At 41.9% G+C, this 24,285-nt stretch overlaps 2 protein-coding genes across 5 annotated transcripts in view; one reads left to right on the top strand and one right to left on the bottom strand.

Moving 5' to 3' along the window:
- The first annotated feature begins 173 nt into the window (after nt 1-173).
- On the top strand, nt 174-9,648 carry AAMDC (adipogenesis associated Mth938 domain containing). Of its 3 annotated transcripts, none has more exons than XM_027667418.1 (4): nt 174-225; nt 3,857-4,007; nt 7,166-7,261; nt 8,001-9,648. In XM_027667418.1, the coding sequence occupies exons 2-4, from the start codon at nt 3,876-3,878 to the stop codon at nt 8,139-8,141; spliced, it is 369 nt and encodes a 122-aa protein (XP_027523219.1). In that variant the 5' UTR covers nt 174-225; nt 3,857-3,875; the 3' UTR covers nt 8,142-9,648. The 3 variants fall into 3 exon arrangements, with proteins under 3 accessions (XP_027523219.1, XP_027523303.1, XP_027523383.1); XM_027667502.1 differs by having other exon boundaries at nt 213-310; XM_027667582.1 differs by lacking the exon at nt 174-225 and adding an exon at nt 328-346.
- A 3,545-nt stretch (nt 9,649-13,193) lies between these two features.
- INTS4 (integrator complex subunit 4) overlaps nt 13,194-24,285 on the bottom strand; it is a 33,193-nt gene continuing 22,101 nt past the window's right edge. For both annotated transcript variants that reach the window (XM_027666819.1, XM_027666900.1), the window contains exons 17-23: nt 23,010-23,090; nt 21,274-21,404; nt 20,306-20,365; nt 18,469-18,628; nt 18,013-18,156; nt 17,197-17,317; nt 13,194-14,862 (exon numbers count right to left, since the gene is read on the bottom strand). In XM_027666819.1, the coding sequence (XP_027522620.1) occupies nt 14,669-14,862; nt 17,197-17,317; nt 18,013-18,156; nt 18,469-18,628; nt 20,306-20,365; nt 21,274-21,404; nt 23,010-23,090 (891 nt within the window). In that variant the 3' untranslated portion in view covers nt 13,194-14,668. The remainder of the gene's footprint in view (nt 14,863-17,196; nt 17,318-18,012; nt 18,157-18,468; nt 18,629-20,305; nt 20,366-21,273; nt 21,405-23,009; nt 23,091-24,285) is intronic.

Genomic DNA, 24,285 nt, shown 5'->3' with positions numbered 1-24,285 from the left:
GCTCCCCTCCGCCGCGCGCGGCGCGGGGGAATGAAAACAAGGCGGGGCTGGGGCGGAGCGGGGCGGGGACGGACCGCAGGGCTGGCCAATCGGAGCGGGCGGAGGCGGGGAGGGTGGGGAGCGCTGGCCAACGAGAGGGCGGTAGCTGGGAGGCCCCGCCCCTACCCCGCGGGGGCGGGGTGGAGGCGGGGCGCGCCGGGGCAAAGGGTCCGCGCGCGCGGGGCGGTGAGTGCGGCGCGTCGGGGAGCTCGGCGTGAGGGGCGGCGGGGAGGGAGACTCCGGTCCTGGGCCGAGCCTGGGCCTTGTCACGGAACCGGTCCTCATCCCAGTCCCCGTCTTGGTAAGGGTACTGGTCCTGATCCCAGCCCCGATCCTGGTCCTGATCGGGGTCCTGGTCCCGGTCCTTGTGCCCCGTCACGCAAGTCCATGTTTCGAGGGGTTCCAGAGCTGTACTTTCCCTTCTCCCTTTTCCCACTCCCATCCCGTGGTGCTTCCCTGGGTTCTCTGTCCTCGCCTCCTTCTTCTCCCCACTTTGTTCCCAAAGTGCTGTCCCCTCCTTCTCTTACCAGCGACCCCCTTCCACCGTGACCTCCCCGATTAATTCGTCTTGACCAGGCTCCCCGGCCAAGTGGGATTGCCGAATTCCCAAAATATGTTTTTCTCCTTTATAAACTTGAGATCTTCCCCCTCCCTACACAGCTCGCTTAAATTTCTCCCGGCCTTTCTGCTTGCCTTTCTGCTGTCTGTTTTTAATCCTGACCTGCCTCTCCAGCTGCTGTGTCCCCCGGAATGGGAAGTCTCTCACCTCCACCTCCTGACCCTGTTCCCAGGCAGTACTGGAGAACCACATTGTCTTCTGATCCCTTACAGGAGTTTGTTCTGCCCCAAATTTCACATACACCAGTTTTCTCTTTCACTTTTTTCTTCCTTGGTCTCGGGTTGCCCTTTGGATTTTATGAAACATTTCTTTCCTTCTGCAGTGTCTTGATAAAATATTATCAGGTGCACTGCCCTTGTTCACCTCTTTTATTCTATTTGTCATTGGTGGGTGCTGCTCTGGAACAGAAGACAGGTGTGCTGGCAATCTCAAAATCCACCTGCTTGCACAACTGCACTTCAGTCTCAAGTTTCTTCCATTTCGTTCTCAGCTACTTTTGTCTTCTGCCATCCTTAGCCACTGCTTCATTTCTCTCTTTCCCTATAGTCTCCTGGCATAAACTTGGATTTTGCCTTGTTTCAAGTTCTGCTTCCTTTATTTCTGATGTTTTTAAACTTTCATGACTTTGCTTACAGAGCCCCGAACCATTTCTTCTCCTTTTCTCTTTGTGTTTCGACTACCACAGTTTACAGAAATTGCTATTTTAGGTTGTACTTTCAAGTCATTTAGTTCAAGGTCTCTTTTATTTTAAGTGTTACTATATGTTTTCATACTGTACATTTCTCACAGTCAGTAATTTAAAAAAATAATTTGTCCGAGAACTGTTTTCCTACTCCTTGGTGATTGGACCATGCCCCTCATCAAAGAATGTCCAAAGTTCTTGTCAATAAGTTCATTCTTATTTACTCTAGTCTAAGATACTCATATTTATTCAAATAGCCTGCCCTTACTGATATTCTCTGGCAGTATTACGGGAAATAGTTTTAGATTACCAATTTGTATTTATGCCATGTAAATTTTGTTTCTTCGTTTCTGCTACTTACTTGTTTCTGTGCTCTTTGGAAAAGATAGCATGGAATCCTTGCTCTCCCATTTGCAGTTTGTGCCTGTTTGATTGCACAGTTCCAGTCTTGTAGTACTGTTTGGATTAGGGAAGCTGATATTCCTGATCATTTTATCGTTCATTCACCTCTGTCCAACCTCCAGGTCTAATTCCACCATTTCCTCTCAAAAGTAGTACACTCAAAAATTGTCTTCATTCTTCAGAGCCAGGTTCTGGGAGGTTTGTTCCACCTTTACTCTTCAATTTCATTTTGTTGGGACTACTGCTGGTTATTTCTTCAACTACAATCTCCCTTCAGGCAGACTTTTGGAAAAAGAGTCATACAGGCCTTTGTTTGAATCCCTTGCATCGTGGTTGTGTGATGAGAGAATCTAGGATATATGAATCCAAGCAAGCTCCAGTCCCCTGTAGCTTCTTGCCTGGCTTCCTGTTCAGCAGGACATATGTGCCACAAACATCACACAGTAGTGAGAAGGAAAAGAATCGCCCCACTATCCTGTGTGAGAAGCACCTCTGGCAAACTCAGTCCTATGCTGGATCCAAAGTAATGCCTTTTTTCCTTCATGCAATGTTTTAGGCGGATACTGAGACCTGCTCCTGGCAATCTGAGGAGAGCATGTCCCATCTAGCTGTGCTGTGTCTGTTGTAACACGTGCAAGATGGGAAGGGAGGCTTCCAGGAGGACTGGAAGCCTGGTCATCCAAAGATTCCTCTTTTGCAAGGGCAGTGCCTTTAATCTCTGCCAGCAGGGTTCCTATGATGAATTTACACAATTCAATTCCTGGTAAATTTCAACAACTAAAAGGTAAAGGATGAAAATCTGTGTATCTGGAAGGATCCACCACAGAGATTTTCTGGATTAGCCAGAGGTGGAGCCTCTTTTTACTGCAGAAACAGCCAGTTTTCTTCATAATGCGGATTTCAGACCAGGCGAACTGGAAGGGCGGAGAGGTGACTCTCCCCCTGAGATGTGTCAGTGGACTGCCACGCTAGTCTAACACACTTCCAGCGTATATCATCACCCTGTGATTCCTCTCTTTTCCTCTGCTGCCCCAATCACACCAGCAATCAGACTGCAGTAACATGAGGGACTGTGAGGAGGGTGAAAGCTTCGGTGGTGAGATAACACGATTAGATAACACGGTACTTTGTGAGGCAGAGCCCCTGCCCTGGTGGTGCCCAGCAGTGCCTGTGACAGCAGATCCAAACATTGCTGCGGCACACACCAAAAAGCAGTTGGTCTGTAGCGGCACCAATAAGGCTCTGTCTAGTTCCAGGCAATAGACCTCAAAGAAAGATGCATGCCAGTTGCTGGATGCCACAGAAAAAAAGGAGGAAATAAGCAGAGATTTAGAAAACATGACCGAAGGGAAGTTTATTTGATCCAAATGAAGAGGAAAAAAACCTGAGTGAAATCCTCAAGAAAACAAAAAAAAATGGTGAAAAGGACAAAAATTAAGCTGTTCTACTTGTCCCCAACAGAAAAATTCAGAAACAATGGGTTTAAGTTGAAACAATGAAGATTGAGGTCAAACAATTAGACAAGTTGCTATTTGGATGTATAACTATTGTGGGAGACTTGCCCTCTGTCAGGAGGGATGGGGGAAAGAAGGTTTGACCCCTTTACACCCCTGGAAGTCTTGTTTGCTGTAGCAATATGGCAGTGCCACTGTTTGGTTCATGGCTTTTCTGTTAGGTTTGTTTGTTTGGGATTTCTTTTTAGCCTCATTTGCCACTTTAGTGAAGCAACCAAGGTAATAGTGTAGATCTCAGATATTTTAGGAAATTATTATCATCTTCATTGTACATTTTAGGGAGAAGATTAAAACCCAGATGTGAGAGGATATTCTGGCACTTGATCCCTGTTGATAGTTTTTAAAGTTGAACACCCAGTACTTGTACAGATTTAGCACATAAAATGATTTGCCCAAAATCCTGCACAAAATCCCGAAGAGGACTGGTAATTCAACAAATCTGCTGATCCTCAGTTCAAGTCTGTTGTCACAAAGTCACATGGATGAAGTCTGTAATAGTGTTTCCTTCCTAGCTCCTTGGGGCAAGGACAGAATTTTCCGTTTTTATTAACGTGCTGCATATGTTGGCCTGATGTTATATATTAAATATCCTTTTTCCAGACTTTGTTTCAACTTTGTGATGTCTTCCCCTGAAATTGCTTCCCTTTCTTGGGGTCAGATGAAGGTGAAAGGCTGCTCTACAACATATAAGGACTGCAAAGTATGGCCGGGAGGAAGCCGGACGTGGGATTGGCGAGAAACTGGGACTAATGTAAGTTCACTGTTTACTACCCTGCGTTTAAAACAGGGCTCTGAGAATGGTCCAGAGAACAGTTCCAGCCAGAAATTCAGCGAGTTGCCTTTTTCTTTCATCTAGCCATTAGACTTTTCCTGGTAAGAACTGAATGTACATTTCGGAGGTGACTGTGGAGAGGTCAGAGGGCTGCAGATGCACAGTGTCCTACATGCAACAGGGATGTAGCAGCTGTTGCCATCAGTCCTCACAGCTATCCTGACCAAATAACAATCACACACCTTAGAGCTTTCAAACAACATCCTGCATCTGGCTAAGAGGGCAATTGTCATAAGATACCAGTAGCAACCTCTCTTCAGACCATCTAAACAAAAGTTGTCTTGAGTGAGATAGGAAAAGAAATTATGAGAAGTAAAAAAATCAAGAGTCACTGACCTTACATGTTTGGAAGACAACAATGCATGTGGTTTAGTTTATATCCTTTTCCTTGGGGTCTCTTGTACTTATTTCAGAGGAAAAATATGCAGATGCAGTGTCATGCACTAGTTTCTGTGTGAAAAGCTCAGCCTGGCTAACCACACAGTAACTTCTCTTGGAAGCCTTATACTAAGTGCTTGCCCTTGTAATTTTTAAAGTTTATCTGTAAATGCAGTCAGAATTGTATAAAAGTGCATGGAACAGTGTTGGTGTTCCAGACTTAGAAGCAGTATTGAATCTATTGCGTTAGGAACTCAATGTTGATAATTCTCCCCGTATTAGAGCTTGCACTGGCATAGATGATTGGCTAGAAAAAAAAAAGTTCCATGCTTTCAAAGCAAAAGTTAAAGCACAGAAGAACTGTGTACTGACCAGGGCTTAGACCCAGCACCTGCAGCTGTATCCATGCAGAGGATACAACTGTTGAATTCATTTTGACACAACTGAAGTGCAGAACCTTTGGTTTCAGAACTTCAACTGTAGTATTTGGGGGAACAGAACTTTTTTAAGCCATCAGAGCTCAATTTATGCAGAGTAAGTTTATGCCAAGAGAAAGGTGGTGCTGTCGTGCAAACATATCTGCACCTTGCAGAGAGAAAGGTACCTGTATATGTAACCTTTTAAAATGTATTTCCTTTATGGTCTGATTATAAAAAACTAAGTTTTGACTGGCTGTTCAAAGGGCTGGGTCATGTGGTGAGAGTCACTGTTTGTTTGACAGTATTGTTTTCCTGGTTTATATGCACAGGACCTGAGAAGCAGAACATATAGGGTAGCTGAAAAGTTCCCAACTAGTTTCCAGGTCAGTCACATATCGATATTCATTCCAACCACTGAAAAACTTCAGTTTCAAATTATAAGCATTTATTGACATTAAGAAGTTGTGCTTTCTTTTGGAAGTTTCTAGCAACTGATATCTTAATGTCACAGATAAAATCTTTAAATCCATAAATTTTAGAGGAGTTCTGCAAATGAAACAAGAATAAACAAGTCTATGTTAAATTAAATTTGCAGGAGAAAAAATATGGTTGGGTTCTTTGGAGATGTAGGTTTTCTGCCATCCTTTTTATATAATCAGGAAGTAAAAAAATATCTATTTAGGGTTTGTTGCCTGTAAAGCTCCTGCTGTAGGTCAGTCCTATCCTTGCAGCTATAAGGAGATAGGTGATTTGCTTTTAAAACAAATAGCAGACAACAGATATTAAGAATAGAACTAAGCTTTCCTAGATTGCATCTCCAACTTGAGAAGAAGTGTAAAAAAATTGCTCAGTGGGATTCAACAGGTGCATTTTCTGCGTGGTTTTTTATGGTGTACTACAGTGGCCTACTTTCTTTGAGCGTGTTTTTCCTGAGGTAGATGGAACTGAAGTTTGGGAAACAAGCAGTGCTGGTCATGTCCCACACTCTAGTTGGAAATAAATTGCATCCTCTCCTTCTCTGCTGTCACACTGCTGTCTCATATGGCATTCTTTCATCAGGAAAATTGTGTAACTGGCCCTGCAGGGTTCTGTAGCTAAGCACTAATAGCCATATTAGACTAATGGTCCATATGGTTTAGTTTAAGGTAGTCCTGTGAATGATTCTCATGGATCCCTTCCAACTTGAGGTATTCTGTGATTCTGTGAACTTGGAGAACCACAGAGGTGAATCACCTCTGTTACTGAAACTTCAGATACCAGCCAGGCTAAAGACTTTCTTGTGGAATAAGTTTAATGCACTCATTGGAAGTTGCACTCTACCATGGAAGGCTTCAGGAGATCATTTGTTTCAGCTTGAGAAGCCTTACTTGCTTACTTACTTGACTTTCTCTCACTTGAAGTAGAGAAACATCTCAGACCTCTAAAAAGCTTCAGAATTCTACTAAAAAAGGGGGGAGAAATAGTGTTTATGGTTTAAAAATAGAAGTGCACACCAAAGAGGGGGCAAATTCTAGCCACAGGTTGTACAGAGAAACTGAATCCAGGAGAGTTAGTGTGACATAATAATATTTTATTTTACTATTGAAGGTGTATTTATGGATTCATATGTTTAAAGTGTGCTAAGAATAAATGAGTGTGCTTCTTTAAAAACTCAGTTAATGTATTATGAAAGTTCTTTCCTTCTTGGAGGGGTTTGGTTTCAAATATTCCTTTCTCAAAATAAAGAATAGTGCAGAAATGGAAGCTGTTAACTGAAATGAAGCTACCCAATACATTTCAGTCCTCTTTGGTAAATGAGATTTGCAAAGTAAACAAGAAAATAATTTAATCATTTTAATTATTTGAGGAGCTCTTTGTATTTAAAGTGAGTAAACTTTGGCTTGCCACAATCTTTCTTACAAAAAGATTTTGTTAATTTGAAATCAAACAGCAGCATGTTGCCATTTATTGATTTCACTTTAACTGTTAATATTTATAAAATGCCAGTAGTTAGACATAAATGTCTTAGAAATGTGTAATGTATCTTTTTTTTTGACTGTTTAATAAGGAATTATAATATAACCATCAATAGATTAACTGTCATCCTTCATCTGCATATAAAATACCTTTTTCAGTTTCTAGTGTTACCTCCTCTGTGTACGCAGAAAAGAGGGTTGTGTTACATTTTGGTGTGGCTAATTTACCCTGCTGCTCTGTGAACAGTTTCAGAACACACAGACCCAGCTTTCCTGGTTGATGCTGTCAGTATACAGACTATTATTTTCCTTCCCTGACACTTAGCATTCTCCAGGAGTGCAGCCCGCTGACCTTGAAGAAGTCGTCAAGAAGGGTGTTAAAACTGTGGTGATTGGCCGTGGAATGAATGAGGCTTTGCAGGTAGGTTTTTGTTCTGTGAGAAGCATAAACTAGCACTGGTTTTTTTCCTCTCCCTCTGATTAGGGAAAAAAAAAATTAAACTGAAGATGCTCTACTAAGAGGGAAGAAATTCAGGATTAGCATGACTGAGCTCCTGTCAGGGGTCCCTCTGAAAGAAAAAATATTTGAGTTCCTCTGTATTAGTGTCAATGTCAAGCAGTAAACAGGTTTATGTCTTGCTACAGGAGCAACTGAAACAAGGAGAATTTTTCAGTATGTCATTAGTCCTCTCCTCTTGCAATAGATGATAAACTGGCTCTCTAGCCTGCTATGAATACTTTGATAATTCGGCATTTTTGTTACTAATGTTGCCAGGGTGTCATTTCAGCAGATAAACTAGCTACAGAAAGCTCAGAAGTGCTGACTTTACTTCATTAGAAACAACTCTTTAGCTTTCTGGTGGGATGAGTAATACTTTATTTAGATTAAATACCTTTAGCTCCAATTCTATTTATCTTTGCAAGAAAGGACTGCATTTTAAAGTGTGCTAAAGAGATATATGAGGTGTAGATATAAAAGTAGCTTTATTGAAGAGAAAAAAATTAAATCAATCTTAGAAATATCGGAGCATATTATCATTTTGGCTATTAGCAGTTACTTAAGTGGTGCTTAACAAATGGCATGAGTGTTCTTCAAGCCTTCCAGTGTAAGGGGAAAAGAATCTAACACTTGCTTTTCCCATTTCCTCTTCTCTTCTGAGGTTCCAGTATCCACCGTGGACTATCTGAAGAAGAACGGGATTGATGTGTTGGTCTTGCAAACGGAGAAGGCTGTGGCAGAGTACAACACCCTGGCTGCTCAGGGGGTCAGAGTGGGGGGAGTCTTCCACTCAACCTGCTGAAGCATTACAGCTCATCCCACCTCCCCTGACTGCAGCCAAATCACGGACACACCTCTGCTGAATCAAATTACAGTCAACAGAGTGTGAACTCAGGTGCCAAGGCATTTGTGCGCTGACGGTTTATTAGTTCAGGATTTAAACAAATTGAGGGCTCACAAAATGGAGCTGGGAATGAAATTATTTAATTACAGAATAATTTCTGTATATTCTTAAGATTGGCCTAACCTTCCTCTGAAGGCTGTCCGTAGTCTGGTTACTTAACTTTTCACCTGTTGACTAAATCAGAAGGTTATGTTCTGAATGCTTTTATTAGAAAATGTCCCAAAATTACGTTATTGGCTATTGGAATGCAGCCATAAATTAGCTGATGAGCACAGTCAAGTGGTAGATCTGAAGCAGTAAGGAAGCACTTTGCCACCACTGGATAAAGTAGTTAAAAATAAAACAAAATTAAAAAGTAAACTCAGAATATGCAACTTTGCGTCCTGCTGGTGACTTCAGTCAGGATATTTGCTAATTCGTGAACATCACATAATGTAACACTTCTGAATTTTTTATTGAACCTGACAAAGAGGAAAACATCTACAGGGTATAGACATAAAATATGGGCCCTAAAGAATGTTCTTATTAATTGCCAGTTCTGAGGATTGAGTTGTCCAATACATATCTATTCAGAAATGCTTAAAATCATCTGAAAGATGCGTTACAAAATCAGAGTTTGCAGCAGCATAAAATGTTGATCCTTAGGAAATCAGTAGAAATTGCTGCTAGCAAGGTGCTGCTGGCAAGCTGGGGATGGTTGTGAGAATTATTGCTGGTTGTCATAATCTGATGCTTTAAATGCTGCACCAACAAGTATATTATTACACTGAAAATTTAAAAAGTTCTCTTGGTTGTTGTTCTTGGTGGGCTTCTATTAAGTAGATCTTTTTTCCCACCAGGGTCACTATTTCTTGTTCTGTGCATATTGATTTTGTATGTGTTAATGAAAGTACAGAGATGAGGCTGTACAAGCCCTGAGGCAGTTGGTGCTACTCAGGCAGTAGCAGAGAGGCTTAGATTGATATGAGAACACAATGACTCCCCCCAAATACTATGTTCTTTTTCTGTTTATTTGGTGTAGTAATCATTTAAAACCTTTTATCTGATAAAAAACAATGTGGTGTAAAAGTAAAGGGAAAGTGAGTACTTGAAAGTTTTATCATGCAATCTCCTAATTACAGCAATGTTTTCTGTTAGTGTAGCTATATTTGAGGCAAAATCTTATCTAACCCAGCAGGAACTGCCTTTCCAGCTGCATCTGTGTTCTGTGATGCAGCAGCTGGTAAAATGCTCATTGTAGCTACTGTGATATTTTTCTGAATAACTTGCCTGGCGTGAAGTAGAAGGTGAACCACTGACCTAGAAGACTGTGGTCATCCCAAGGGAATGCCAGCAGAACGAGTTCCTACCAAATCACAGAGTGTGAAGGCTTTTTGCATTAAATGTTGTTGTCTTACAGTGAAAATGGTTTGACTCTTGATTGTGGTCATATATTTGCGTTATTTTGTCGGCCTTTGGGCCTTAAGGCAGCCTCAAATAGGAAGAGGCTTTGTAAGGCTTTGGCTGAGAGGACAGTGCAGTACTTAAAAAACTGGAATGTGAATTACACTTAGAACTTGAGCAAACACCTTATCTTTCTCCTCCAGGTTATTTTTTTAAAAACATATTTTCATGTTAATGTGGCACATTAATGGTGATGCCACTTTCACCAAAACCGCTCAGCCCAGGTTCTGCATTTGAGAAAAACTGTGGGTTCCTCACACTGCTGCTGCTACACGATTCATCCTCCCAAAAGGCATGTGAGGAGCAGAGCCCATATTGCATTGCTAGGTGACTTTCAGAGGTGAGCCCTACCCAGCTTTGTGCTGCAGCCTCTTTATTCTTCCCTTCATCTGGCAATTTGTAGGATACAGAAGATTCCACTTCCAAAACAGGGAGCTGCAGTGTGCAAAGAAGTGGATTTCTGTTTTTAAAGGCAAACTGCTAAGTTTCACCACCACCAGTACAAAATTTCAGTGTCAACAAGGAGATTATCTGCTGCGAGTCTTTTCCATCCTTGTCTTCTATTGCTGCTCTCGTCACAGCTTCCTGAGTCAGCATTGTCAGTTCCCAAAAAGCGTCTGCTCCACTTGGGCTGCTCCAATCCCTGAAAGCCCAATTTCCTTCTTGGTGCCTGAAATCGCTTTGCTACATGGTGGAAACAGCTGGGACTGATTCATCAAAAAATTCCACCAGAGCTCAAACCAGTGTCTTTGTTAAATTGCTGCTTTCAGCTAGAGCCATAAATAATTCATTAAAATTACGGGCTCATCTCCCAAATCATGGGAATGCAGTTTTATAGTGCAGGATTTCTCACATACACCATTGCTCTGCCTCCCACCAGGAAAACTATGTCCCAGTAGGCAGTGAACTCCCACCCTGACACTGAAATTAAAGCCGAGCTGCGGCTGGGCTGGGAGCCAGGAAGATTCCACCCTGGCTGCTCCGCCGCCCAGCGGGTCAGTCCCCAGCCCTTATCTTTGTGCAGCAGCATGTGCGAGCTGGCAGCCAGGACAAACAGGCTGTAAAGAGGCTCACTGACACACCGAATGCAACACGACCAGCATTCTTAAGGGACATCAGGCAGGATTTGTGCAAAGCGTGGCATCCAAGAGCCTTCAACTTTGTTTTGGAGTCCCACTAATATGGCATTAGCAAACTGTAAAGTAAAAAGACAGCCTTTCTGCATTCCTGGTGCCTGCTACTAAGAATAAAATGGAAGATGCAAGTGAAATAAAACGAAAAAAGTGATTGTAACTCAGACAAGTGAAACAGGATTCCACAATAAATCCATTTCTGTCAGCTGGAACCTAAGATGACCTGCACAGTACCGTGCAGAGTGCAAGTCTTGTGAAGAGCAGCTGAGGAAGCTGGGAGTGTTCAGGCTGGAGGAGGCTCAGGGGGGACCCTATCTCTCTCTACAAGAGCCTGAAAGGAGGTTGTAGCCTGTGGGGGGGTCAGTCTCTTCTCCCAGGTAGCAAGGGACAGGATGAGAGGAAGCAGCCTCAAGTCACACCAGAGGAGTTTTAGACTCGAAATTAGGAAAAATTTCTTCCCCAGAAGAGTTGTGTCAAGCATTGGAACAGGCTGCCCAGGAAATCAATGGAGTTGCCACCCCTGGAAGTGTTCAAAAGACGTGTGGATGTGGCATTTGGGGACATGGCTTAAAGGTGGGCTTGGCAGTGCTGGGTTAATGGTTGGACTCGATGATCTTAGCAGTCTTTTCCAATGCAAATGATTCAATGATGTCATACAGTCCGATTTAAATGCATGCCCTGTTCTTCTGTCTTCCCAAGAACTTGCTTTGTACTTTTTGCACGGAGTGTACCTGCCCACTTAGGTCTTTTGTACTTTTTAAAATAAGGGAGGTGAAAGCTACAGCAGGTCCAAGTTAATGTCTCATAGGCTTCAACTTTGTTCCCAATACATTTATGCATTGTTTTAAGAGCTCTTGACTCCATAATTGCATTATTTACTTGCAAATTGGCCTAATGAATTTTGGTGGACTTGAGCAATCTAAATAGGAATTTCCCATTAAATGTATTCAGAGTTGGGCTTCCCCACACACAGATGCCATATGTAATTAAATCCAGAAAGTTAATGGTAAACAGGGCAACACATTTTCACACCACTAAGCTACACCTCTTTCACATGAGGTCAGCCTTTTCCTTACTCTGCCAGATTCTTGACCCTCTTCCCTTACCTCTAACTAGGAGGTACAGTGCAGAGGTGAGGGCTGTTTGAACATGGTTAGTTTTTAGCAAATTATTTGCCCTTCCTTTGTAGATTGCTCAATCTCCCTGTGGCAGCAGCTGTACTGGCACCGAGTTCCTACCCTTGGAGCCATCTGAGAGAACAGAATCTCCCTGTACTTGGCTGATTGTGATCTGAAGTCCTCTGTTCCCTCTTCAACAGAGATGAAAGATGCAAATTATCTTTGAGCATGAGTACAGCCCTTTGTTTTTCTTTTCATTCTGAGATCAATCATCTTATAGGCTATTGCAGGGCAGAAGCCCAAAAATTATCCAAAATAAATGGCAACTGGTGAATGGGTAGAAATACTTCTGAGATGACACAAGGTCCTGCAGCTCCACAAAGAGCGTGAACTCTGGTATTTTTGAGAGCAGAAAAACCTGGGGATGGGAAGAAAGAGCCAACATCCAGATTTAAACAACTACAGTAACACGTGCTTTTTATACAAATTTCCTTTCAGACTGCCCATATATTGGAACATGGTGTGAAACGGTCAGTCCCAAGCACAAATACAGGCTGGGTGGAGAAGGGATTGACAGCAGCTCTTTTCCACAGCCCTTCAGTATTGGATTCCCATTGGTAATACAGAAGGCAATTGATCTTTGCCTAATATGTTGCATGGAAGGAGCTCAAGGACAGCATGAAGGGGAAAAATGGTAGAAATTTGATCCAGCGCTTAGAAAAAGAGAGAAAGATGCCAAAATTCTGATATTGAAAATATGTGCTGTGCCTACCACAGCATCCATTATGGCCTGGAGCATATGGACACCATTTAAATTAGAAACTTTACTGGGACGACAAACTGCAGAAATACTCGTGAAGTGCAAAAATGAGAGGAAGAAAAAAAAGTCCATAATGAGCTCACTCAACTCGTCAAGTATCCACCCAGACACAGAGATACATCAACCCTGCCTGCTGGGAACTGAACTGAGGATGCCAAAGCCAAGTCAGACAATAACAACTCAGCTGTCAGGGGTGCAGAAGATTTTCAAAACAGTGAAGGTGAAACACCAAAAACTAGTTTGTAAGAGCAGAAGCACTAAGAAAGGATATTTAATTCAAGAATATCTAAAGCAGCAGCAAAGTTTAATGGCTATGAGCCTTTGCGCCACAACGTCAGTGCTAAAAAATTAAAATCACAAAAAATGTGCAGTAATTGTATTAGCCAAGTACTATGCAGGCATCCATGTTCAGTCATATAATAAAGAGGAAACAAAATAGCACGAGTTTTCAAATTTTATTGCAGGAAAGCACATAAGGGGTTATTATTTACACTAATCTCTGCATAACCGGAAAGTAGTTCTTCACAGCTTTGTTTACTTGCTAAAAATACATCTTTAAAAAAAAAAACCAAAAAAACAACTGATTTATGAACACAGGTAGCATTTGGCTGCTGCACTAGAATGTTTCACACATTAAGTCTCCCTAGAAAATCATACCAAAGGATTGCTACAAATCATAGGAGGTTCCTCAGTCCACTAAGCCTGGCACACAGAAGTGATGCACAGACACACTTCCCGACAGGAATGCCAGATGGATCACGTTTTAACTAAGTTCTTGTTCCTCCATAGTCCCAGCTCACCTCCAGAAGGGAACACTGAAAAGTTGCTTGACTGCTGCTTAATTGGGAGCATGTTCAGGTACTTCAGCTGATCAGAAAGCCTTTGAGTGCCAAAAGTACTGCTGAATTGAAAAACGTAGATTTTTCTCATCCTGCTAAGTATTGGTTCAGGCCCGGATCACCACATGGAAGCAGATCCTGTAAAGCTTAGTGCGACCTCGTTAGGAATTTTCCTACTGGTACTTGATCATGTTGTTCTTTAAGATGTACAAATGTGCAATAGGAGAGCTGAGTTACATCTCAGGGATGGAGATTGTTTGACTCCATTTCACATAAACGAACAAAAGCCATAACAAACTGCTCTGTTCCTGTAACTCAGCTAAATTCCATGTCCTGCTGACCGAAGTTCTGCTGCTGGCACAAACAGGTTCCTTCTCCTCCTGCACCATGAACAACCTGTGCCCTCCCCAAAGCTGTACGAGCTTCAGTTCAGCTATAGAAGATGTAAACCAGCTCCAGATTTAGCCTATGGCAATTGGCAATTTCCCTCGGAGGTGCAGTTCCCACACAAGAACAATAGTACTTTAGAATATGCTTTTTAACTAAGAAATTAGGTACCAGTGCACAAATGCAAGTTTTAGACACTAAAAAAACAAAACAAAACAAAAAACCTCCACAAAACAAACAAACAAAAAAGACCAAATCCAAACAAACAAACCCCCACAAAACCCTGAACTCCTCAGCTTCACTTAAGAGTACTGTAAAAATAACATTGATTTCTGTGCACAAGCATTTACATAATAAATACATAGCAGAGAATGTACAGGCCTTGGAGAGAAATTTTTGATACATAAAAACTGAAGATATAGCCCAGTGAAATTACTACTGCAATGCTGATTGAGAACTGTCCTGTTTTTGTTAAGTCAATGTAAAAAGACCTGCATTTTCTTGAAATCACTCTTAACTAGCTGAGTAACTCCTGTATTTGTCTGCTGCTGAGGAGACCAACTGTTCTTCAGCAACTTTATTTTGATGTCTGTTTTGGCTTGGTTTGCTCTCTTGGACAGAGCATCTTGTTTTCTTGTAACCCAACCCAGCAATCCCATAAATAGGTTTCTTTTAGTGATAGACTTCACCGCCTGGCAGGTTTGGGCATTATATACACCTTGACAGGTTTGCTGAATGGTATGGTCCCCTCTATGCCATTTTCAGATGGTGGGAGAGTCTCCAAGCTCTCGCTCCAGGTAGATTTAGGAATTCTAGCAGATGCCTTGCTCCTGTTGGAATTGTAAGCCAGTAGCAACCTCACTTCGATCTGGCATGGCTCTGCAGAGAAAAAGAACAGAACAACCCAAACATGACTGTCATTGCACAGCAAACCAACACTGAATGGATTTTATACCACATATGCTGGGTAAGTGTAGAGCCATTCTGGTCTGCCCAGAATCCAGTCTGGTGTCTGAAAACACAACTTTGCCATTACTTTCGGCACAGCAAAACTAAGTACTGTTTCAGGATCCCCTGCCTTCTTTGCCATCACTTAAAAAATCTCAACTTACTTTTAAGTTATTTTTAAAAGTTGCAATTTGTAACTCCAACCAAATAATAAAATCATTAAAATCCCCACAGAACTTGCAGGGCCTGCTCACTGGATTTATGGCAGGATCAATCCAGATGACGTCTGATAAGACTTGTGGCACAGGAGGTAACTTGAAGATTCTCTTCTGTTGGAGGCTTTTGCACTGCAAGACAGCCTCTCCCTCTTTCACCAAGTGCAGCTAGGCATATAGGATATTCCTAATCCTGTACATAGGATGATTTCACTTTACTCTTCTCACAGTGGTCACAACCAAATCAGGATTTTAGTCTACACAGTGTTACTCTCAGCAGCCTGCTGGACTTTTCCTTTCTAGACTGAAAAAGAGATTCTTTTAGGTTTTCTTGATGGACTTGTACTAGTTTTGGCTGTGGTAAAGTTAATTTTCCTTCATAGAAGCTTGCATGGTGACATGTTTTGGATTTGTGACCAAAATGGTGCCAACAGCACAGGGATCTTGTAGCTATTGCTGATTAGTGTAATACCCATGAGTTTTCTCATGTTGCCCTTCTGATTCTCTTCCCTGTCCCACTGGGGAGTGAGCACCACATGGTTTGCAGGGCTTAACTGTATACCAGGGATAACCTACAACAGGAATACGTTAATGAAACTACTGAAGCCCACAGGATTTTAAGTCACATGCAGTGGAACTCCAGCCGAGACATCATCAGCACCAGACAGAACACAAGAAATGACCCTCTTTCACAGTTACCCCACAGTTCAGCAAACACCTCCCTGAGCTCACCTTTCACATCACCAACTCTTCTGTTATGTGCAGCTTGCAGTCACCTCTGTCACTTCTGCTCTACACCCTGGCAGTTATTAACCCATGCTTTGCACCTGGGCATTCTCCTTGGCTTAGGAAAGCACACCCTTTCTACTGGCCTTTAATGAGTTTCATTGTCTTGAATTAAGGCAATTTCTCCACTTTGAATTCTGACCCTGTTTCCTGAGCCCCTCCCAGCTCAGTGTCCTCCCTGTTTTATATGCTTAAGTGCCAGTGTCAAAGTTAATCATTAAAATAATGGCTAGAGGAGACACCAGAACAGAATCCCTTAGGGCCATACTTAAAATGCCCTTCCAGTGGATGCTGCAGAAGTAAAAATAAGGACTTCATTCAGCTCCCTCTGGTACAGGATCAACCTTTAAACACAGATACTTCCAGTCAAAGAAACAATACCATGTTTTCTTTTCCAAAACAAAACAAAGACAGCAGCATGAGTAAGTACACCATGGCAGTGCTATATAAAAAGGAGTATGTGAGGAAACATGGCAATAAATAAAATTCTGTTGTTTTAAAAGAAAAGATCACCAAATGCAATTAAAAACTGCTCAGAAAAAAAAATGCTCAGAGACCCCCCCCCATTTGAATAAACGCGAAGGGATTAAACAAAGACAGGACAAAGGGAGCTGTGAATGAAATACTCTGCTTTTGTTTCAAGTCCACAAGGCAATTACTGAAGTGCTTCCATGAGGAAGTGTGAATGCCAACTGAGACTGAACATGAATGTTGGATTCACATATTTCATCAGAGCTAAAGGGTGGGTTTTTAGGGCACTAAAAGGGTGAAAGTTTAATCAGCAGTGCAATTGTACTGCTGCGTACATACAGTTCCAAAGGTTCTCTGCCATGCTCAAATACATGTCAAATCTGAAACAATTAATTCCAAGGAGTCAGTTTACCATGACTCCTTGCCTTTACAGGAGGATGCAGACCTGGCTCCTGCAGCTGATCCTGCTCCGTACAGAAACAGGTGAACTCACCTTGAACATGGCTGTGCAAAGGCTCCCAGGACTCTCCCAAGAGAGCAGCCCCTCCAGTCATCTCTGGAGCAGCAGTGCCCTGTCAACCAGGGAGACCTAACTGCTCAAAGACTCTGAGAGCACAAACCTGATCAACACTAATTGCAGCATCAACCACAGCTTAGACTCTAGGATCCTCAGAGCCCCCAAGACTGTGGGCATGTACATCTTATGTGCCAGGGACTGGGATGAAGCAAGACACGCTCCTGTCTTAGAAAAGTGCAGCCACACAAACACAGGAACTTGTATCATTTACATTACCTGTCCAGGCTGTGTGTGAGAGGTAAACCTGAGTTATCAGCCTGTGCCTTCCAGGGCCAGGATTTCGGAAATCAGCTGGTTTAGGATGGATTAGCTGTGCTTGTCCATCTGGATACAACACCTAACAAAAAAAAAAGAAACAACTGAATGACAATTGTACTGGGGATCTCACCACGTGGACTACTTAGGTAGTTTCTGTTTTGAGTTGGGAAGGCAAGGAGGTGGGTTTTAGCTTGGAGCCATGACAGAACAGCCACATGCCAGCCATTCAGAAACACAGTACAGGGGGAAAAAAACCCACATTGACATCAGCTTCTTCCTCTGCATCATAACTGAGGTTTTAATCCCTTTGTTATGTGGTGATGTTGCATGTTTTACTTAGATATTACCATGCCTACCTCCTCAGCTGCATTTGAAACTAGTGATCCAGCAGCAAGGAGAAAAGCTGGAAGACAAACAGACTAGAGCCTGCATATTTCTGTGCTGTTTGGAACAGCATCTTTTGCTCCTCCTTCTCCCACTACATCAGCTGGAAGTTCACCAGCATTTGTTTGTGTTCATGTCTGGAACATGCCCAGTGCACGTGGAAGCACACAATGACATCAAAGTGCTCAAAGCAACCTCTCAGGAACTGCACCCAAGTCACCTGAGCACCCTGTAGACAAGCCAGTTTCTGAACATGTGGTCAAAACACAGGAATCCAACATTGTTACTAATAAAGCACATAATTATTTGCAATTTAAAAGAATTGACATCCTTAAAGAAACTCCCCCCAAGACACAATCTTGTTTGTATTTATGTCAAGTGACTTCTTACCTGAACTTTAACAGTTCCTTGGGGATCTTGCACATGTTCCAGAGTTGCATCAACATCCAGTGCCACAACCAACCCCGATGTAAACCTCAGGGGATTATCAGATTCACCAGTAGGCTCAATGATATTTGCAGTAGCTCTATGGAGCTGTTAGGGGCAAAGTGATTGGCAAAAATAAGGAGGTAGGGGAAAGAGGAAAGAAAAGAAGTATGTAATTACTGCTGTCCTTAACAGAGAAGTGCATGAACCTTGCAATTTTTTTTAGATACTGCCACGAATTGTTAAGTTTTGCATAATTTTAGCAGTAGTGCTGAGTAAGAAGATGAAGTCTTTGAAGAAATAACACTTGTAACTGACCAAGAACCTGAATTCTAAAAACTTCATGGTATATTAGGAACTAGTCAGATGCTGTGACAGTCCACAAGGATATTGCATTCTAATTCTCTGTGTTAAACCAACCTGCTCTGGAAGAGGAAGGTGGAGAAAGGTACTTTGTCGCAGTGTTGTCTGAAGAATCTTGACCACTTCTGAAGGCTTAGACGTCACAAGTCTGGGCATTAAGTCCAGCAATTTATCTACAAAACTGCCTTGCATATGTGGGAGCTCAGAGATGAAACATCTGTGTTAGGAATAAATTAAAAATCAAATGCTTTTTTTCAACTTTTTCTACAGTACTGTTATTTTCAGTCTAGCTACTTAATCCTTATATTTTGTTATACTGACAGAATTAGACACATACATTCCTCTTGTGATGTGCTTCTCACATATATGAGAAATTATTTTGGCTAATTGTGTTGGGACCGTGCTGTGTGCTCAAACTGACATCAAGGGCTATGTGGTGTGGCCAGCAGGTTGAAGGAGGTGATTCTCCCCCTCTACTTTGCCCTCATGAGACCCTACTTGGAGTACTTTGTCCAGCTCTGGGGCCCCCAATGTAAGAGGGACATGGACCCACTGGAGCAACTTCAGAGGAGGCCACTAACATTCTCAGAGAACTGGAGCATCTCTGCTATGGAGACAGGCTGAGAGAGTTGGCATTGTTCAGCCTGGAGAAGAGAAGGCTCTGAGGAGACTTCAGTGCAAATTTTCAGTACTTAGAGAGGACTTAAAAAGAAGAGGGAGAACAACTTTTTACACAGACAGACAGTGACAGGACAAGGGAGAACCATTTTAAACTACAAGAGGAGAGATTTAGATCAGATTTTAGAAGGAAATTCTTCACTGTGAGGGGGGTGAGGCACTGGAACAGGTTGCCCAGAAAAGCTGTGGATGCCTTATTCCTGAAGTGTTCAACGTCAGGCTGGATGGGGCTCTGAGAAATCTGGTCTAGGGGAAGGTGTCCTTGCCCATGGCAAGGGAATTGGACTCAGATTATCTTTATTGTCCCTTCCAACACAAACCATTCTGTGATTCTATGATTTTATGACTCAGAAGGGACTTGGATAGGTAGTGTAGAGACACAGGTATCCTCAGCAAAATCTCTATTTCCGATAAAATTCACATTTATTTGTATTCCATATGCTTGGCAGTTGTGGCTAGTGAGAAAAGGGGACTGAATTCACCCATACCCTAATGTCTATCTCATTTGATAGCTGAAGAACAGAACTGTTCATTTGCTTTACATCTTTTCCTTGCATCAAGTCTCGGGATCAGCAGAACACATCACTATTTCATAGAATCACAGAACCACAGAATAGTTTGGGTTGGAAGGGACCTAAAAGATCATCTAGTTCCAACTCCCTTCCCATGGGCAGGACACCTTCCACTAGAATCAATCTATTCATGAAAATTGACATTTAATACATTTATTCTCCCTGAAAGTAAAGGTGACTAATAAGAGGTGGCAAAAGTAGGAGACAGGGCCAGGAAAGATACTGCAGAATTCTTGTCTGACTTACTGCTACATGTAGAGTATGTCAAGAGTAATCAGGTTTTTTATTAATCCTTGAAAGGTCAAAGTGCATCAGGACTCTCGAAAACAGAGTAATAAATAAAAGTGAAGTATGTATCACAACAGCATCCACTTAAGGTAGACAAATCCTTATAAATACAAGAAAAAAAATCAGTTTTTCTATAAAAAATTAATTCATGTTCCTGAAGTACCAGCATAATATCCTGATGTTAAGTATTTCAACTACAAAGCTTCTTCTTGCTTTATTATTATCCCATGATAATTCCCAATGTAGGACAGCAGGGAAGGCAGATGCAAAGAGATGAAAAACAAACAGAATATCTACTGTTGACAATGGTGATAGAACTTTCTAACATAAAGTGAAGAAGCAATGGAGTTTGTCACCTCTGGAAGGAATCCACTTCTTGCAGAAATTTTTCACACATCCCAAAAAGGGGTTCAACTCTGTAACGAAAATAATATTCCTTGGTTTAGTTTTAAAGAAAGAAAAACTGCTCTCTGGCTATAAGCATTTAAATGATTTGGAAACCTATTAAAGCTCCTAAACCCAGAAAGATCTTAACATTTCTAGGCCAGAAAAGTGTTCCTCACATCTATATCCCCCCCCTCTCACAACAAAACCTTTTTGCATAAGGCACTAATTAAGTTCCCAAAACCACTGTTAGAAAATATTTCCAACTATAAAACAAGCATTTAAAAGGCAAGTATATTATGGACCTCTGTGGTAACACAGTAAATTGATGGCAAAAAACTCAAAACAAAGCAAACAATTTAGGACACCAACTACTTTGGTCTAATTCCACCAAATGCAGTTCTAATTCTACAGCCACCAAAAACCATGTGTCACTTCATTTTCAGCAGCCAAAACGAATGGTTCACAGCCTCCTGTGTACCTAAGCATGCACAGGAGCAGTTTGTGTCTGAGTCACACACACATTAGTTGCAGATCAGTCAAGAAGACGATGCTTTTCTGATGCTAAAAATTCAGCAACTAATACTTAATGAAGCAAACATGATTAGTGCATTATTCTGATACCTGACTTTTTCTCATTTAAATAGGTTCCAAGTATCAATTCTACAACATTTTTAATCTATTTATATGCTCACTGCTGAGAGAACTCAACCCCCAAAACTCATCTTCCTAATTTTGTCATTTAATTTATGACTGTGTCACTGTCCAGTTATACCAAAGGCAAAAGAAGGCTCTTCACCCTGAATTACTTTAGCAAATGGTTATTGGCATGTTGTCATGTTTTGTGTCTAATTTACCCTTGCTGGTTTTTTAAACAAAGCTTAAGGAAACTAAGCTTACAGCTAACCCTAAGAAGACCCTTTGACCAGGTCATCCTTACCCTCTAGTGGTACGTGCAGTCACAATAAGCTGCAAGGCCTTTGCTTGCAGTCTCATGTGGTGAATAATGACCACTTGTCTACTTTCCACTCCGCTGTACATGAACTCCATTTTGTAGGTTTCTTCCAAGATCTGTCAGACAGACACCACAGGGATAAAAAACCATCAGACTGCTAAACTCTGGTACAAGCACGATCACAGTCTGGTATTTTCCCTCGTATCAAGAAAAACATTAACACATGAGTCTCATTCTTTTGGTGAAATTCTTCATGGTGTAAAGTGGTACCTCATATTAAAAGGTTATCTTGGCTATATTAAAGAAACAATTCATGAAACTTGGCCTGGAATCAAACACTCCCTCCACCAGCAGTCTTTTGATACTGCATTTTAAATTTCTAGGTGTAAAGCACTCAATGAGTCTCACTGGCTACTCTGGAATGCAAACATGAGCAGCTCAACAGAGCAACCTCAATGGTCCCACTCAGGTTTACATTTCTGGAGCCAGATCTGACAAGTTCTCCTGCAAACAACTTTACATTCTACAACACTTCATGTACTGCAGATGAAGATGGGAACTATCACAAGATAAGTATCACCTTGGGTTACTTTAGGTATGTAGTTAGAAGCTTAGACAGGACATTGCACAGTTTTACTCATCATACTTTAACTGTTGAATAGGTGGGCTAAGTAGACAAGAGGAAGTGCTCAAATTAATACAGTTGAGTTCAGTATGACTGTACACAAGCCAAGAAATTGCAAGTTATCTAACAGGAAATATTCCCTCACCTTGCATTGATGGGAAGTGATCTACATTTACCATCACAATAGATAAAACTTCCCAGGGGGTTCACATGCAACTGAGAAGGGCACCCAAGACAGACAGTTCAATCAGAAAAGATTTCAAAAGCTGAAGTCTTTTGTTTCTACTCATCAACAGCAGAGAAGGCTTTGACACACAGTGGTACCTGCCTATTACATCTTAATTACCTGAAGACTCAAAATGTCAGTAGAGTTTCCCAGCAGATCCATGAACTTGCTTTTACCCTAGATTTGTTTCCAGATTATTTAATAGCTTGCTTGCTTCTTTTTCTTAGGGCTTAGCTTCAGTTTTTTCAGGATCAGATCATCTATACATCACAGAATCAGACTAACTCAGACTGGGTGGGACCTCCAGAGGTCATCTAGGCTGGTCCCCTGCTCAGAGCAGGTCTAATTAAATTCTGATACGCAGAGACACATAAAACTACAAACACTTCCAGGGACAGAGATTCCCCCCATCTCCTTGGGCAACCTATTACACTATTTAACCATCCTTACAGTAAATTTTCCCTTTACATTTAATTGACATATCTCATCATTTGCCCACTGCCCCTTGTCCAGAGCAGTCTGGCTCTGTCCTACAATGAGACAGGGGTAGACAGTAGTAAATCCACCCTTCTCTAGGCTTGACCTCAGCCTCTCCTTATGAGGTGAGGACAAGCAGCTCACCATTTGCTGGATCTTTCTTGCTCTTCTGGAAGATGGGTGAAATGCTTGCCTTTTTACAGTTCTCATGAACCTCCCTTCCTCACCATTCATCTTTTGAAGATAAGAGAAATTACTCCACTTTGGGGAGCTAAGATTTACTTGGACAGACTATAGCAGTGGAAGGACAGAAGTGTATTACTGTTGCATGGCCAAGGAAGGACTCATACCCAAGGATTTGCCTCCATGCAGACTCTGCTGCTTCCACCTCACCTGTTTTGCTGCAGCAGATGCTAATGCATTCTGTTTCAGGTACAGAGGAGCTGCCACGTTCCACAGCTTCTCCTGCAAGGCCTACAAGAAGAAAACCATAAAATGATGACAAGAAGAAAACTGGAGCCAAAGCTCAAGCTTTATATCCTTCACCCAGGCTGGTCCCAGAATCCCAGTTAACTACCCCCAAAATCACAGGGTGTGTAGAGCCTTTAAAGGTCTGGAACCCTTTGAGCCTTGAGAAGCTGGGAAATGAAGATACTTTTTCCCCCCACAGCTTTTTTGTAGAAGCAACGGGAAAGAAATGTAGTGAAAAGGGCTGCTCTGACATTTGGATTCTCTCTGCAGCATCAGAATTTCTAATCACATCATATCAGTGGAAGGTGTCCCTGCCTGTGGCAGAGGGGCTAGAATTAGATGATCCTCAAGGTCCTTTCCAACCCAAACCATTCTGTGATTCCATGGTATTATGAGTTACTTTTCATTCCATGCACATTACTGACTCCTCTGCATCACGGATCTATTGACTGTTCTACAACTTAAGCCAAGAACGGCTGATGCAGCTTTTACCCCCTTCTTCCAAACAGAGCACTCCTCTGCCAGATACAAAAAACATCTGGTTCAGTCCAGTCAAACCCTGGAGAAGGGAACAAAGCCATCTCCAAATGCTGGTCCTCTGCCTGGACAGCACGTTTCATTTTGGATTCAGCTGGGATTGTACTGAACTGCTCATCTAAAATACCTTCTTTAGGTGATAAACATATTCCAAGGACTTGAGGCCTGGCCAACTGGCAGCTCTGCATTTAGGAAAGCAACTAAAACCCCTCCCTTGTTTTACATAACAAAGCTTTTATTGAGTCCCTTCTGGAAACCTGTTTGTTGCTTGCTTTAGTTCTTGCTTTACATATGTATAAGCTACAGTCAAACACTAAAGAATGCCAGGAGACTAACTCAAATACTATTGCCAGCTGACAGCCCTGAGCAACCTGATGATGTGGAATCCCTGACAATGGTAGAGGCTTAGAACTAGATAGTCCCTTCCAACCCAAGCTTTTCTATGAAGCAAAAAACTAGTTCCTGTTTACAGCAAGAAGCTGACTTCGAAAAGGGCTTTTGAAAAGGGCTGCTGCCAGGGTGTTGAAGTAACCACTTCACCTGCTAATACCAGAGAGATAATCATTGCAACATTGTAAAGGAAAGCATGACTGATATTTTGCTCAATCAATTCTTAAGAACTCCTTGGCATTGGTGTCAAAAAAACTGTCTGCAAATAATC

Source organism: Corapipo altera, unplaced genomic scaffold (assembly GCF_003945725.1).
Source record: "Corapipo altera isolate COAL_440 unplaced genomic scaffold, ASM394572v1 0, whole genome shotgun sequence".
Taxonomy (NCBI): domain Eukaryota; kingdom Metazoa; phylum Chordata; class Aves; order Passeriformes; family Pipridae; genus Corapipo; species Corapipo altera.
This window is presented reverse-complemented; position numbering and strand designations above follow the sequence as displayed.

Excerpts from the sequence above, each read along its gene's own strand:
- AAMDC (XM_027667418.1), top strand. The coding sequence starts at position 3,876 with ATGTCTTCCCCTGAAATTGCTTCCCTTTCTTGGGGTCAGATGAAGGTG. Across the intron at positions 4,008-7,165 it reads GGCGAGAAACTGGGACTAAT|CATTCTCCAGGAGTGCAGCC; the intron begins GTAAGTTCACTG and ends CCTGACACTTAG. Across the intron at positions 7,262-8,000 it reads GAATGAATGAGGCTTTGCAG|GTTCCAGTATCCACCGTGGA; the intron begins GTAGGTTTTTGT and ends TTCTCTTCTGAG.